Here is a 16,728-nt window from a genome sequence, read left to right as displayed (position 1 = left end):
TGCAACACCTTGCCCAAGGGTGACCTCCAGACCAGCGGAAGGAAGGAGAGCCTTTCACCTCCTTTGGTAGAAACATACTGTATCTCCACTCTGCCACCAACAAGCAACAAAATAAGCCCTTTTCCTTCCTCCCAAGACACGCCTCCAGTGGACTTACCAACAATGGGCTTCCAAACTGTCCTTGCTGTCCAACACCCAAGTCCACTTTCCATATCTTGGCACCCACCTCACAATGAATGCAGATCAAATTCATCATTTCTAAGCATTTCAATATCAAGACCTCAAACTAATAAAACCTGATGCTTTAAACAAGGGATTCTGCAGATGTGGGAAATCCAGAGCAACACACACAAAATGCTGGAGGAACTCAGCAGATCAGGCAGCACCTATGGAGGGGAATAAACAGAATCAAGTCTAATATCACTGGCATATGTCATGACATTTGGTGTTTTGTGGCAATACATAAAAACTAAATAAGTAATAATATAAAAATAAAATAACTAGTGCAATAACAGTGAGGTAGTGTGCACAGGTTCATTGTTCATTCAGACATCTAATGGTGGAGAGGAAGAAGCTGTTCCAAAACGTTTTACCTTTTCCTAAAACATCAACTGTTGATTCCTCTCCATTGATGCTGACTGACCTGCTGATATCTTGCAGCATTTTGTGTGAAAACCTGTAGTCTACAGGACAGCAGTGGTCCATACTCTTGGGCACTTGAGAGAGATTAAATACAAAATGCACTTCAAGCACAGTGAGATACCACTGATGCTGTCACCCCAAAATCCATGGTGCAATAAACCAGTGCCTGGCTGACTTATTATCGCTCTCAAACCATTCTCCTGTTTCTTTTCTATTGACATCCTAATTAATCAATAGCCTATCAGCCTCCACTTAAAATATACTCAATGACTTGGTCTCCACAGCTGTCTGCGGCAACGAATTCCACAAATTCACCACCCTCATCTCTGTTCTAAAGGGACGTCCTTCTACTCTGAAGCTGTGCTCTCTGGTCCTGGACACCCCCACAATAGGAAGCATCCTCTCCACATCCACTGTATCTAGGCCTTTCAATATTCAATACATTTCAATGAAATATCCCCTCATTCTTATAAAGTATGGGCCCTGAGTCTTAAAATGCTTTACAAAGCCCCAGCATTACATCCTTCACAAGGGATTATTCCCGCATTGGAGAACATCTGTTTTAACTTAGTTTGACTTTGTTTAATGTGGTGAGCCTGATGTACGAGCAGCCACCACATCGAGCTTAACAGATTGGGGTCAGAGTCCAGTGGAACAGAATGCAAGACCACTGGGGACCCTTCACTGCTGGATCCTTACTCCTCCTTCACTGCTGTTATGATGTGTCATCATCTAATGCCGTTGAGCTCTTAGTTGGAACGCTCTTTGTCAAGTACCTCCCCCTGAACCTTTCTGCCATGGGTCACCTTACCAGGAGCCAAGCTCCAAACAGTATCACCCTCGGGATCTCAGGATCCCAGAGCCTCTTCACCATGGCAAGGTGACAGTCCTCAGGGAAGAATGGATTTCCTACTCTTCTTTCAGGATATGGAATCTGAAGGCATGGTGGAATGTAGAAGCGAATATCCCTACCTTGGGAAAAGACTCTGGCCATCCATATAATCTATGTCCTTCATGTCTTATTAACCTTTGTATGGTCATTCCTCATCCTCCTACACCTCAGGGAAAAATGTCCAGCTTATCCAATCTCAGCTGGCATCAGATATCATCAGCCAGCTTGTATTCCATCCCCTCGACCTCACACCTTCTCAGTCTGGCTTCTCCCTATTTCCTTTACAGTCCTGACAAAGGGCTTTGGGTCCTCAGTGCCGGGGAGTCCAGTGCCCATTATGGAGCTAGCTGAGTTTACAACCCTCTGCAACTTTTCCTGATATTGTGCATTGGCCCCTCTGTATCAATAGCTGATGCAACCAGTCAGAATGATCTCTAAGGTATATCAAATCAGATCTCTTCAGACTCCTAATGAAATATAGTTGTTGACGTGCCTTCTTCATATTTGCATCAATATGTTGGGCCAAGACAAATCTTCCGAGATGTTGACACCCAGAAACTTGAAGTTTGAAACATCTCTAAAGTATTTGGAACAACACAGAATACTGCATTCAGAAGGGTCAGGGAACGTTAACTTACCATTTGCCTCCATAGATGATGTCTGACCTGCTGAGTTCCTCCGGCATTTTGTCCGCTGCTCTAGATTTCCGGGATCAACAGACTCTCATCTCAAACATATCTGCCTCCACCACCATGTCTGGCAGTATGTTCCAGGCACCCGCCAGTTACTGTATAAAAATCAGATGTTCTTCATACAGATTTGCTTTAGCTCTATTTACCACGTGCTTCAAAGCATACAGTAAAATGCTTCTTTTGGTTCAGCAAAATGCTCTTTCCTCACTGTTGCTATCAGGAAGAAGGTACATGAGTCTCAGAACTCACACCACCAGGTTCAAGAATATTTATCACCCCTCAACCATCAGGGCCTTGAACCAGAGGGGATAACTTCACTCAGATTCACTCATCCCAACCTGAACTGCTCTCACAACCAATTGACTCACTTTAAAGGACTCTTCATTCTCATGTGCTCAATATTTATTGCTTATTTAAAAACACAAAATGCTGGCAGAACTCAGCAGGCCAGACAGCATCTATGGGAGGAGGTAGTGATGACGTTTCGGGCCGAAACACTTCATCACTCCTGATTTATTTCCAGCATCTGCAGATTCACTCGTGTTGTTTATTGCTTATTTATTATTATTTTGTTTTTCATTCTTTTTGTATTTTTACAGTTTGTTGACTTTTGCACATTTTGGTCATTTGTCTTGTATGTAGTCTTTTATTGATCCGATTGTGTTTCTTTGTATTTACTGTGAATGTGCACAAGAAAATGTATCCCAAGGTTATATATGGTGACATATACTGTATATACTTTGATAATAAATTTACTTTGAACTTTGACCAGCAGTCTGAATACACTGTGCTGGGGGCAGCTGACATGTGTTGCCATGATTTCAGCACTAACATAGCAGGTATACAACTTACTAACCTGTACGTCCTTGGACTGTGGGAGGAAACCCACGCAGTCATGGGGAGAACGTACAGACAGAGGCGGGAATGGATCACTGTTCACTGCACCATAAATTACAATGTTAACCACTACGCTACCATGCTGCCCTAGAGGGAACTCTCTGGTAAACAATGATTAAGGATCCATGGATGAGATAGTGACAAATAGTACAGAAACTGCAAAAATACAAAAGCATTCTTATAAATCTTGAAGAAAGTTATATACCGTTACTTTACATTTGATTTCCAAAACTACAGTGCCCCACACTTGGCTATGTTATGAAAACTAAAGTTTCCTGGTAATTACAAAGCAACATGTTCATTAGCAGTTTGAGAGGATTTAGTATTGGTATTGATTTATTAGTTTTTATTTATTTAGAGATACAGTGCGGAGTAGGCCCTTCTGGCCCTTGGAGCTGTGCAACCCCAGTTTAACACTAACCTAATCACATGATAATTTACAATGACTAGGTAACCTACCCAGTACATCTTCAAACTGTCAGAGGAAACAGGAGCATCTGGGAAAACCCACGCATTCCACAAGGACGTACAGACTCCTCACAGAGGACGCCGGGATTGAATTCCGAACTCCAGTGTCCCAAGCTGTAAAAGCATTGAGCTAACCACTACACTACCATACCGCGCAATTTCACATGTACCAAGAAACGGTGAAAAGCTTACCTTGCATACTATTCATATTTATCAAATTACACAGTGCAATGAGCTAGAATAAGATAAAACAATAGCAAAGCAGAACAAAGTGTAAAAGCTACCAAAAATATGTGCAGTGCAGGTAAACAATAAACTGCAAGATTATATTGAGGTAGATTGTGAGGCCAAGAGTCTATCGTATCGTACATTCAAGTTTCTGATAACAGAAGGATATAAAGCATCCTTGAGCCTGGTGGTATGTTCTTCCAGGCTTTTGTATCTCTGACCGATGGGATATTGGATAAGAGAATGTCCGGGATTATTGGGGTCTTTGATTACACTTGACAGCAAAGATTTTACTCCTCAATACTTCTGGGTACATCTTATAGATTTTGGGTTGAAGATCATGAAAATCACCATGAAATTCCCCTATCTCATACCATTTTATAAAAATTGTCTAGATTTGTTATTTCCAATCATAATTCAAGTCAGCGTAACTGATGCCAAGATTAATGAAGGCATTTTTGTTGGTCCTCAAATTGAACAGGTCATCAATGACAGGCAGTTTGAAGACCTTCTAGTGGGACTGGAGAAAATCACATCGAAGGCATTTGAGGATGTTGTTGAAATTTTCTTGGCGATTATAGAGCACCCCACTATGTACAGCTAGTTGACAATATGTTTCAAGCATACAAAACCATGAAGTGCTACATGTCACTAAAGATTCATTTTCTGCATTCCCATTTAGACTTTTCCCCTGCAAATCTTGGCGCTGTCAGTGACAAGCAACGTGAAAGATTTCACTCCATTGCTGTCATGGAGAAACGGTATCAGGGCAACTGGAATCCATCAATGCTGGCTGATTATTGTTGGACACTTAAGCAGGAAGCCTCAGACACTGAGAACAAACAAAAATCACCAACAATAGTTCAAATTTTGCTTATTTGAACTATTGCGAAGCATCAGCATCGTTATGCAGTTAAACACATTATATTCAATAAAAGTTAATTTCTTTTTTTCTCCAAATTCCTATGTGATACAAGTAGTCTGAAATTATATGTGTTCAGCTTCAAGCAAAAACATATTCTGAGGAAGCAACACTTTAAAAAAATTGTGTTCTAGTGTTAAGCTGACTGGTTAATTGCTAGAAAGTGTAGACAGAGTCCATCGAGGACAGCTGGTTCCTGCATGTCTCTATAGACTCTTGCAAGTTTCAATAGATGTACAGTGAGGAGCATTCTAACTGGTTGCATCACTGGAGGCTCCAATGCAGAGGATCGCAAGAATCTGCAGAGGGTTGTAGATTCAGCCAGCTCCACCATGGGCAGTAGCCTCCCTACCACTGACATCTTCAACAAGGCAATGCCTCAAGAATACAGCATCGTTAAGAACCCTCGCCACCTGGGTCGTGGCTTCTTCTCATTACTACCATCATGGTAGTCTAGCAGTTAATGTGACACTACTACAGCTTGGGCTGTTCTGCAGCTTGGAGTTCAATTCCAACACCGTCCGTAGGAAGTTGTACATTCTCCCCATGACTGTGTAGGTTTCATCTATGGAAAAAAGTAAAAGGTCAATGTTTTGTATACAGATTCTTCCCAGATTTCTGACTGGTCCTCACTATTCCTTTTTTATGCACAGTTTATTTATTTTTTATGTTTCATACTGTACTGCTGCTGCAAAACGAATTTCACGTCACCTAAGTCAGCGGTGTAGTATTGATGTGACTCGGACACCGCTGTAGTTTGAACAACCACGTTTATTCAACAGACTTCCCATTTTTCTTACCCCCATCCTGATGTCATACGCACTCTGACCTACGAATACTCACACAATACATTACATCCCCCTTCTCAAGATGTTTTTTTTACAACACTGTGAATTACCAAAACAATGCCTCTAGGTATGCCTTTCTTACATTGCAACAGCCATGACATAAACTAAAAAAAACATCTTAACTTCTTATACTGCATTCTACATTGTATCTTACAATACTAACAGCAGTGTATTACCTTTTACTAACATAGACTGATCAAGCTTTTATTTCACACCTTGGAACTTATAACATGTGTGACTTTGCCTCAAACTGTGTGAGACTGTAGGTAGATCTAGTCTCTGTATCTAGCTGGAAGTTTGACTTGTCTCCCAGACCGTGTGTAACACAACTGTGGCTGTGCTTGTCCTTCATCAGTGTCAGTCTCTCGAGTGACCTCTGTGTCTTTGCGGTCTGCATCATTCTTGGTGTCGTTTGTTTCCATGTCTGTATCTGTGGAAACGTCCTGTGTATCTGTACGTGGAAACTCCCTCTCGCCTGTCTTCAGCAGATGCTTCCTGTTCCTCCTTTAGATTCTTCCATCCGGCGTGCGAACTATGAAGGATCTTGGTTGCTGATGTCTGTTCACAACCACAGCTGGTTGCCAAGTGTCTCCTCTCTGTATTCTAACATTTTCACCTGTATGCAGATCTGGCAACTGTCTTGTATGTCTGTCATAGTAGCTCTTTTGCTTGCGTGCTCCTGCAATTTGCACATCTTTGCAAAGTGATTTCTTTTCTGGCATAACTTGCATGTCTGACCAAAGGCTGGACATTTTCTGTATCTATGTTTATAACCACATCTGTTGCAGTTAACTTCCTTTTGATCACCCTGTGGAGCTGGCTTTGTCCTACTCTTGTCAGTTTTCACAGTTTTTATCTTGTGCACTTCAATCTCTTCATTGGGCACTTTAACCTGACTTGACGTGATCTCGCTGGCACGGCAAACATCAATCGCCTTTTCTAATGTAAGCTCCGCCTCTCTCAATAGCCTGCCTCTCACTTGATCATCTTGTATGCCGCATACAATCCTGTCACGTATTAAAGAATCATACAGTTGTCCGAACTCACAGTCTTTTGCCTTGTTCTTCAAATCTGTTACATAGGCGTCTATAGTCTCTGTTGGCCCTTGAGCCCTCGTGAAAAACATGTGTCGGATGTACGGTAGGTTTTTTCTCGGTTCGCAGTAATCTTGAAACTTTTTCTTCAACACTTCAATTTTATCTCGCTCATCATCTTGCAAGACGAACGTGTTGCAAACCTTTATTGCCCCTTCCCCCGCCACAAGCAGAAACGTAGCACTTTCTCCGTCTTTTCAGCTACGCCGCTAGCGGTGCCAAACAGCTCACACTGCTGGATCCATACTTTCCAGTTCTCAGCAAGATTACCTCGTAGGCTTAAACTTGGCGGTGGCTGTAACTGTGACATCTTTTACGTCTCTTCTCTTCCTTTTTTTTTCCCGCGATTTCTTCTGACACCATGTAGAATTGATGTGACTCGGACACCGCTGTAGATTGGACAAGCACGTTTATTCTCCATGTTTCTTACCCCGTCATACGCACTCTGACCTGCGAATACTCTCACAAGCGGTAACAACCCGGATCCTGCCCCTGTCCCCGCGAATCAGGGAGCGCACGTGACCCCGTTGTCACAGAGTGGGCGGGACCGCTAAACGCCACGAGAGCCATATGCTCATGTGGCCAAAAGGCACTCGACCCACATTAAAGCATCTCTAGAGCTCATTGGCCGGAATTTCTCGGCCAACAGGATGTGCTGTTCTTGGTTACCAGGCTAAAGATGGCGGCGGTGTTGGAAGTAGATGGGCCCGGGCCCCACGGAGATCACAGACATGAGATGGAGGAGGAGCCGGTGAGCGCAGCACTGTCATACGCTTCGTGAGCCGCTCTCGCCTTCCGACGGGTCCCCAGTTCCTTCCTGGACTCAGACAGGCCACGTAGTCCATGGTCGGTTTCAAATGAGAACACAGGGCCAACCTGGCATCTCGTCCCCGCCCCGATCCGGTTGCGCCCGCCACCGGGTCCCGGTCCCGATCCCTGTCCTCCTCAGTTCCAGACCCTCCTCGTTGCCATGGGCTCCTAGATCCCGTCTCCCCGCCCGACACCATGTCCCAGTCTCCTTCCCGCCTAATCCCATACCCTTTCCGTCCTTCACGGCGCCCCGAATTCTGCTTCCGTGCCCGCCTATCACCGTGAGGTGTCTGCTTCCCACCGTATTCTGGTACTCGAGCTGGTTCGGCCATCGAGGTTTCCCGGTCCCCCGCCCAATGTCTGCTGGACGCCGGTTCCGTCCGAACTGCTGAGGCTCCGTATCCCTGCCCGCTACCGGTCCCATTCTCCGCCGTTGATCACCTTAGTCCCAATCCAAGTCCCATCGCCTTTGTGTACCTGATCCTGGTGCACGCCTCGCCCCCGCCGCCGGCAGTGAGGGAACTTGTCTATATCCTTGAACAGTTCTCGTTCCCTTACACCAAAAATTCCTAACCATAATTGTGTGCAGAAAGGGACATCAATGACCTCTCATTTTCCACCCCATTTCGTCAGGAGCAGCCTCACTTTTACATTCAGTTAGCAACAGAGCGGGTTTTCTGCAGAGCCCTGTGAGAGAGCAATCTGCTCAGGACTTGAGGACATGAGGTACAGGGAAAGGTTAAATAGGACAGGACATTATTCTCTGGAGTTTTGGAGAATGAGAGGAAATTTGATAGAATTATACACAATTGAGTATAGATTGGGTGAATACACACAGGCTTTTTCCACTGAGGTTGGATGAAATTAGAACTAAATGGGTTAAGGGTGGAAGGTGAAATGGTTAAGGGGAACCTGAGAGGAAATTTCTTCACTCGAGGGGAGGCGTGAGTGTGGAACGAGCTGTCAGCGTAAGTGATGGATGTGGAATTGATTTTGACATTTAAGAGAAATTTGGATGAGTACATGGATGGGACTGGTATGGAAGGCTATGGTCCTGGTACAGGTCGATGCGACTTGGCAGAATGACAGTTTACCGTGGACTAGCTGGACTGAAGGACCTGTTTCTGTGCTGTAGTTTTCTAATCTGTGACCTCCAGTCAACTGATGACTGTTGTTTAAATCTGTGTCATTCTATCTTTTAAATCCAATTCCCTCTGTCTTGCTGTTATAAAATTGATGTTAGATTAAGAATAATGGAGAGAGGTATTTTTTGCCATCCAAAGGAAGACAAGATTGGGAAGGAGTGTACTGTCTGGGGTGGTGGTGGTGGAGGCAAATAACTCACAACAGAAGAATCTACAGAATACAGGAGGGACTCAGCAGGTCAGGCAACATCAGACACTGCTGAGTTCCTCCAGCATTTTGTGTGTGTGCACGTGTTGCTTTTGATCAGTTGCATCTGCTAACTTTTCATCAAAATTGCCATTGCAATTCCATCTAACTGCTTTTTAATCCAATTTCCTCTACTGTGCTTTTCTAAAATAAAGTGTTTGAAGCTAGATTAAGGGTAAGGGGTTTAGAGTGGATTGGCTCCCCCCCCCCCCCCCCAAAGCATGATAAGATTTGGAATGCATTGCCTGTGGTGGTGGAGGCAAGTGACTCACAGCCGTTAAATATCTAGATCATTTCAGTCACTAAAGCTGGTAAACATCAAGTGCTGGTAAATGAGATTAGTGTGGACTGGTTCTTAATGATTGGCATGGATCCTGAGGCTTTTTAAGCCATTGGTCAGACTGAACTTGGAGTACTGTAAGCAGTTTTAGGCCACTTATTGTAAGAAAGGATGTACTGGCATCAGAAAGGTTCACGAGAAAGATTCTGGGACTGAAAGGGTAAATGAATGAGGATTATTTGATGGCTCTGGGCCTGTACTAGCTGGAGTTTAAAAGAACAAGGGGCAGATCTCACTGTAACCTAAAGAATGGATGTAGAGAAGATGTTTCCTATAGCGGGAGAGTCAAGGACCGGACGCTTGGAATACAGCGACGTCCATTTGGAGATTAGATGAAGAGGAATTTCTTTAGCCAGAGGGTGGTGAATCTAGGGAATTCATTGCCACAGCTGGCTGTAGAGGCCAAGTCATTGGGTATATTTAAAGCGGAGTTTGATAGGTTCTTGATTAGTATGGGGAGAAGGCATGAAAATGAGGTTGAGAGGAATAATCAATCACCCATGATGGAATGGCGGAACACACTTGATGAGCCGAACAGCCTAATTCTGCTCCTATGTCTCAGTGCACTTGACTCTTGTGACAGAGATGAAGAGGAATTTCTTCAGCCAGAGGGTGGTGAATCTCAAGAACTGCACCTGTCAGCTCTTCTCTCCATTGTTTTCTGTTTAATATGTGCAGCCTTTGTCTGCCTTATTATAACAAGGTGTTTTCACTCACTGCACTACTGCTCACTCGACGATTTTTTGTTTTTTGCACCAATCTCTGGAGATGGCTGCGTGAAAAATCCCAGGAGATCAGCAGTTTCTGAGATACTCAAAGCATCCCTTCTGGCACCAACAATCATTCCACGATCAATGTCACGTAGTTCAAGTTTCTTCCCCGTTCTGGTGATTTGTCTGGGCGACAACTGAACCTCTTGACCATGTCTGCATGCTTTTATGCATTGAGTTGCTGCCATATGATTTGCTGATTAGATATTTGCATTAACAAGCAGGGGTACAGGTGTTGGTCTGTCTATCCATGTACTGGCAAAATGCTAAGAGAACAAGAAAATGTTACCTCCCAGGTTAAGGGCTGTGAACAATTAAGTCTGTCTATGTGTGACATCACAAGGTGTTTCCAGCTAAATTCAGCACACAGGCTAAACCACTATAACAATACAATTAACTAGACAGCGATACCTGTTAGACAACAATTGCCCTCAAGTGCAATGCTGAGGGCCTTCCGTAATCAAAGATGTCACTTTTTTTGATCAGCCATTGAGGCCCGCATCAACCATGGACAATGCATCAGTTTTCCTTCTGTTAGATGAGCTGCCAACCATGGCTGATGAGCCCCATTACCCAGAGCAGTAACCTGCCTTTGCCCCTTCTCCTGTCTGTAGAAACAGTTATGCCACACATGAAGGCCAGAGCATGCCATGGTACCACAATGTACTTTCTCTGTAACAATAACATATTCTGCATTCTGTTGATGTGTTTCCCTTGTACTGCCTCAGTGCACTGTTGTGATGAAATGATTTCACTGGATTGCATACAAAAGTTTTTCCACTGTACCTTGGTGCATAGAAATTATAGCATATTACAGGTCCTTTGGCCCACAATGTTGTGCTGAGCTTTTAAACTAGTCCGAGATCAATCTAACCCTTCCTTCTCACATAGCCCTTTATTTTTCTATCATCCATATATGCCTATGTAAAAGTCTGTTAAATGTCCCTAATGGATCTACCTATACCACCACCCCTGGCAGCATGTTCCACACACCCACCACTCCCTCTGTGTGCATTTAAAAAGAAAACCTACCTCTGACATTCCTCCTATACTTCTCTCCAATCACCTTAAAATTATGCACTCTTGTATTGGCCATTTCCACCCTGGGGGAGAAAGGTCTCTTTCCACTCTATAAATGCGTCTTAACATCTTGTGTAACTCAATCAAGTCTCCTCTCATCCTCCTTCACTCCAAAAAGCAAAGCACTAGCTTGCTCAGCCTATCCTCATAAGACATGCTCTCCAATCTGGGCAGGGTCCTGGTAAATCCCTCCAATCCAGGCAGGGTGATAGAAACATAGAAAACCTACAGCACAATACAGGCCCTTTGGCCCACAAAGTTGTGCCGAATTTAGATAGGTAGATACTTTATTCATCCCCTGGGGAAATTCAACATTTTTTTCCAGTGTCCCATACACTTATTGTAGCAAAACTAATTACGTACAATACTTAACTCAGTATAAATATGATATGCATCTAAAATCACCCTCTCAAAAAAAACATTAATAAATAGCTTTTAAAAAGTTCTTAAATAGTTTACTAAAATACATTGAATGTTAACTTAAAGGGGAATTTATCCCTACCCCTTAGAAATTACTAGGCTTACCCATAGCCCTCTATTTTTCTAAGCTCCATGTACCTATCTAAATGTCTCTTAAAAGACCCTATCGTATCCCCCTCCACCACCGTTGCCGGCAGCCCATTTCACGCACTCACCACTCTCCAAGTAAAAAACTTACCCCTGACATCTCCTCTTTACCTACTCCCCAGTTCTCTTGTGGCAACCATTTCAGCCCTGGGGAAAAAGCCTCTGACTACCCACACTATCAATGCCTCTCATCATCTTGTACACCTCTATCAGGTCCTGGTAAATCTCTCCAATCCAGGCTCCTGGTAAATCTGCTCTCTCTCAAGTTGTAGAAGCTTTCTATAAATGAGGTGACCAGGACTAAACATTATACTTCAATTATGGTCTTACCCTGCTGCTCTTGAATTCAAGTCTGCTAACGTGCATTAGGTCCTGATCAAGGATCTCAGCCCGAAACATCAACCGTTTATCCACCTCTGTAGATGCTACCTGACCTGCTGAGCTCCGCCAGCATTTTATGTGTGTTGTTCTGGATTTCCAGCATCTACATAAACTCTTGTGTTTATGCATTACAGTAGACTAAGACTTGGTGCATCTGTTTGATTGAAGGTACTCTCTTCCCAGCTCTTTAGAATCCTTCAACAGCTCATGACAATCTTAATCTAGATAATAAGTTTCAGCCCACAGAAAAATTAAAATCCATATCCTTAAGACCCAGCGACAACTATGGTGAAGAAGATTGTACATGCAATTATGTGGACGAGCAGCTTGCCTGAAGCAGGAGTGCAAATCACCAATCAGGATTACTATAGCATCGATAGGAGGTGGAAACTATTTATACCCTTCCTTCAATGAGATCATGGCTAACTAATAACTCCAACCACCCATATGCTTATCAATTATCCCAGGCCACTGACTGAACACAAATATAATACTGTTGGAGACATGAGAGCCAGCAGATGGTGGAGCCTGAAGATTGTTTAATGTCATTTCCAGTGCACAGGTGTAAAGGAGAATAACATAATTGTTACTCTGGATCCGATGCAGCCCAAAAACACACGAAAGGATAAAGAACACAATAAATATAATTGCATACAAAAGCTTAAATACATAATCTGGAGTAACACATGAATTGCTAGGGGTTATTTAATGAAAGTGTTCAAGATGTGGAATGTGGAAGCTGTAGAGGGGTTGCAGAGGATGCTGCCTGCATTAGAGAATGTGTAACATGAGGATATGATGAGCAAGCTGGGGCTTTTTGGAGTGAGGGAGGATGAGAGAAGACTTGATAGAGCTGTATAAGACACAGGAGCAGAATTATGCTGTTTGGGCCTGTTGGGTCTGCTCCACCATTTTGTCATAGGTGATTTATTATTCCTCTCAACCCCATTCTCCTGCTTTTTGCCCAGTAGCATTTGATGAATTACTAATGAACAATCTATCACCCTTCATTTTAAATATACCGGGAGGATAGGTTGACCCTACACACCTGTCTGTGGCAATAACTTCCACAAATTCACCATCCTCTGTCTAAAGAAATTCTTCCTCCTCTCTGTTCTAAAGAGGTGTCTTTGTATTCTGAGGCTGTGCCCTCTGGTCCTGGACTCTCCCACTATTGGAAACATCCTCTCCACGCCCACTCTATCTAGGTCTTTCATATGTGATAGGTTTCAATAAGGTTCCCCCTCATTCTAAACTCCAGCAAGTACAGGCCTAGAGCCATCAAGCATTCTTAATCCATTAACCCTTTCATTCCTAGGATAATTTGGGTGCCACACTGTTACAGCTTAGAGTGTAGGAGTTTGGAGTTTCATTCTGATGTCCTCTCCAAGCATGTTTGTATGTTCTTTCCCATGTGCCCATGGGTTTCCTCACACCAGATGTACCAGCTAGTAAGTTACTTGGTCGTTGTAATTGTCCTGTGATTAGGCCAGGGTTAAATAGGTGGGTTGCTGAGCAGCACGGCTTGAAAGGCTAGAGGGCCTGTTCCATTCTGTATGTCTAAATAAATATATTATCGTGAACCTCCTCTATACCCAGTCGAATGCCAGTACATTCTTTCTTAGAAAAATGGACCAAAACAGCTCTCAATATTCCAGTTGCAGCCTGACCAATGCCTTGTAAAGCCTTAGCTTTACATCCTTTATATCCTTATAAGATGATGAGTAGATAGTGAAAGGTTCATTTTATTGCCAAAGTATGCATGTTTAATACAATTTCGAAATTTGTCTACTCCAGATGGCGATTAAATACCGAAAGGCCATGGGTGTTGATGACAGAAAATACATCGCCAACCCCCCCCCCCCCCCCCCGACGCTCACCGCTGGCATGAAAAAGAAAAATCACCAACCTCCACCCACAGCAAAAAACAATCAACTATCTCCGACCCCCACCCCCACTTAAGAAAAGAACAGTAACAGTAGCACCAAACCCCCATCTGCCCATCTGACACACAAAAAATTAACAGATCACCCATCTGCCAATTGACCACAAGAAAAAACACCAATATAAAGTGCAGTTCAATACTCACATACATTTCAGGATATGGGAAACGTCTTCTCATCTGCATACGAGGAGAACAGCTGCGTAAAGAGTCCTTTACATAAAGAGTGACTGCCCACCCGGGTCCTGATGCTATTGATCAAGGGCCGAATGCTGCCCACCTAGGCCCAAATGCAACAGTCCATGCTGAGCATTTGCTGACCCCCTCCTCATTCACCTCGATGCTTCAGTCTTCCTCGCCGCTTTGAGATGGAGTCATTCATGACCCCGTGCCTCTTTTCCACGAGTCACCTCATGTTTTTGGACCTCTTTGCCCACCGTCCCCATCTTCCATCTCCGTGAGGCAGCTCTCCGGACACAACACAGCACCGGATCCTTTGATCAAACTGTGCGTCACAGGCTGCAACAATCCCCATAACACAGACTAGACCAAAAGAACAAGCAGAAGACATAGAAAACGTGGAATAATTGGAAACTTTTGCTATCTGGACGATGTCGCCAGTGGAATCGTTGTTTGCTGGTGACATCTTTTTTTTGGGGGGGGGGGAATGTCTGGTACAAAAGGGCCTAGTTTTTAGCTATTTTGAGGGACGTATGTGTGGTGGGGGGAGTGCGGTTGTAATTGATTGAACCCTGATCGGTAATCATGGGCACTGTAGGTTATTGCTAACTTGCCACCAACATGCCCCCTAAGTCAACTTTGTCTTGTGGTCCAAAAGGACATCCAAAGCAATTAATTGTGGATAGCGTGGTAGTGGTAGTGGCTAGCACTGCACTTTACGGTATCAGCAATCGGGGTTCGATTCCCATCGCTGACTGTCAGAAGTTGGTATGTTCTCGTGACTGTGTGCCTTTCCCTCTGGGTGCTCCAGTTTCCTCCCACATTCCAAAGATGTGTGGGTTGGGGTTTGTGAGTTTTGGGCATGCTGTGTTGGCGCTGGAAGCATGATAACACTTATGGGCTGCCCAGCGCATCCTCAGTCTGTGTTGATCGTTGACAGAAAACGACACATTTCACTATGTTTTGATGTACCTGTGACAAATAAACCTAATTTAATTTTAAAGATACACAGGTTAGTAATTCAATACACACAACTTGTGGGTTAGTGAGTTGTGGGCATGGTATGTTGGCGCTGGAAGCATGACGACACTTGTGGGCTGTCCCCCAGCACATCCCCGGAATGTGTTGGTCCTTGACACAAAACAGCACATTTCACTGTTATCAATCTACGTGTGACAAACACAATCAGCACAATGCTATTACAACTCAGGGCATCGGAGTTCAGGGTTTCATCCTGGCTTTCTCTGTGAGGAGTTTGTACGTCCTCCACGTGGAATACTTTGGTTTCCTTCCACAGTCTAAAGATGTACCAGTTAGTAGGTTAATTTGTCATTGTAAATTGTCCTCTGGTTGGGCTGCTGTTAAATTGGTGGCTTGCTGGATGGTGTGGCTCGTTGGCTGGAAAGGCCTGTCTGTATAAACAGTGATTGTTGCTTTGTAAGCAGAATGCCAGTAATTTTCAGTCTGGTGCCATTAATAGAATTTAAGTAACTGGTTTGTTTATTTATGGCTCGTTTGGACTCTTTGCCTAGGACATGCTGCACTCTCTGTTCGAATAATGTTGTGAAAGGTTTGCCATTGGACAATAATGTGACTAGAATGTCATCACTTGCATGTAGTGCATCCTACTGTACTGGGGTGTTGTTGGCCTAGATCCTGACCAACGATGCTTGAATTAAAGATTAGAACTTTACTAGTAACCTGTACATGGAATCGTACAGTGAAATGTGTCGTTTTCATCAACAGCCACACAGTCCAAGGATGTGCTGGGGGGGGCAGCCTGCAAGTGTCACCATGCTTCTGGCGACAATGTGTTATTAGAATGTGTTATTAATTCTGGTGACAATAAGTTATTAGAATGTGGGAGGAAACACACAGTAACGGGGAGAGTGTACAATAGGCAGCGGTGAGATTCGAACCCCGATCAGAGAATGCTGGAGCTGTAGAGCTATTGTGCTAACCACTACACTACTGTGCCACCAACGTACCCTCTTAAAAACAGACAGAACTATATATTGGAAGTTGTTAACTCTTTCTGAGTCTGAAAGAGCATCCCAAGCAATTAATTGTAGATGGCATTGGTAATGTAGCGGATAGTGAAACGCTTTACTGCGCCAGAGATCGGGGTTCAATTCCCGCCCACTGTCCATTGTTAAAGCTGGCCCATTATTTTGTCACTGATGCCTGATTCCAGAAACACCGTATCTACCCTCAAGTTCTGTAAGAATTCTTTATGCTTCAACAAAACAAAAAAAATTCTAGATGATCTACCATTCCGACTGATAAATCTGTGGTGCTCTCTACTCCAGAGGGAGCTCAGACATTGAGTTTATTCAAACCAAGTGACTATGCACTCAGTGGCCACTTTATTAAGTACAGGAGTGGAACCTGGTTTGGTCTTCTGCTGTATAGTCAATCCACTTAAAGGTTTGATGTGTTGTGCATTTGGAGATGTTTTTCTGCACACTGCTGTTGTAATGCATGGTTTATTGAGTTGTTATTACCTTCCTGTTAGCTTGGACCAGTCTGGCTATACTCTGACCTCCCATTAACAAGGAATATTCACCCACTGAACTACCACTA

The 16,728-nt window shown here is 43.7% G+C and overlaps 1 protein-coding gene across 2 annotated transcripts in view; it reads left to right on the top strand.

Annotated features, from left to right (window-relative positions):
- Positions 1-7,263: 7,263 nt before the first annotated feature.
- Positions 7,264-16,728, top strand: part of rnf121 (ring finger protein 121) — a 125,241-nt gene continuing 115,776 nt past the window's right edge. The window contains exon 1 of one of the 2 annotated variants that reach the window (XM_073044369.1): positions 7,264-7,434. In XM_073044369.1, coding sequence (XP_072900470.1) covers positions 7,363-7,434 — 72 coding nt within the window. In that variant the 5' untranslated portion in view covers positions 7,264-7,362. The remainder of the gene's footprint in view (positions 7,435-16,728) is intronic. The other variant, XM_073044370.1, reaches the window with a different exon arrangement.

This window comes from Hemitrygon akajei, chromosome 4 (genome assembly GCF_048418815.1).
Source record: "Hemitrygon akajei chromosome 4, sHemAka1.3, whole genome shotgun sequence".
Lineage (NCBI taxonomy): Eukaryota > Metazoa > Chordata > Chondrichthyes > Myliobatiformes > Dasyatidae > Hemitrygon > Hemitrygon akajei.
Note: the sequence above shows the minus strand (reverse complement) of the source record. Positions and strands in the feature narration are given on the sequence as shown.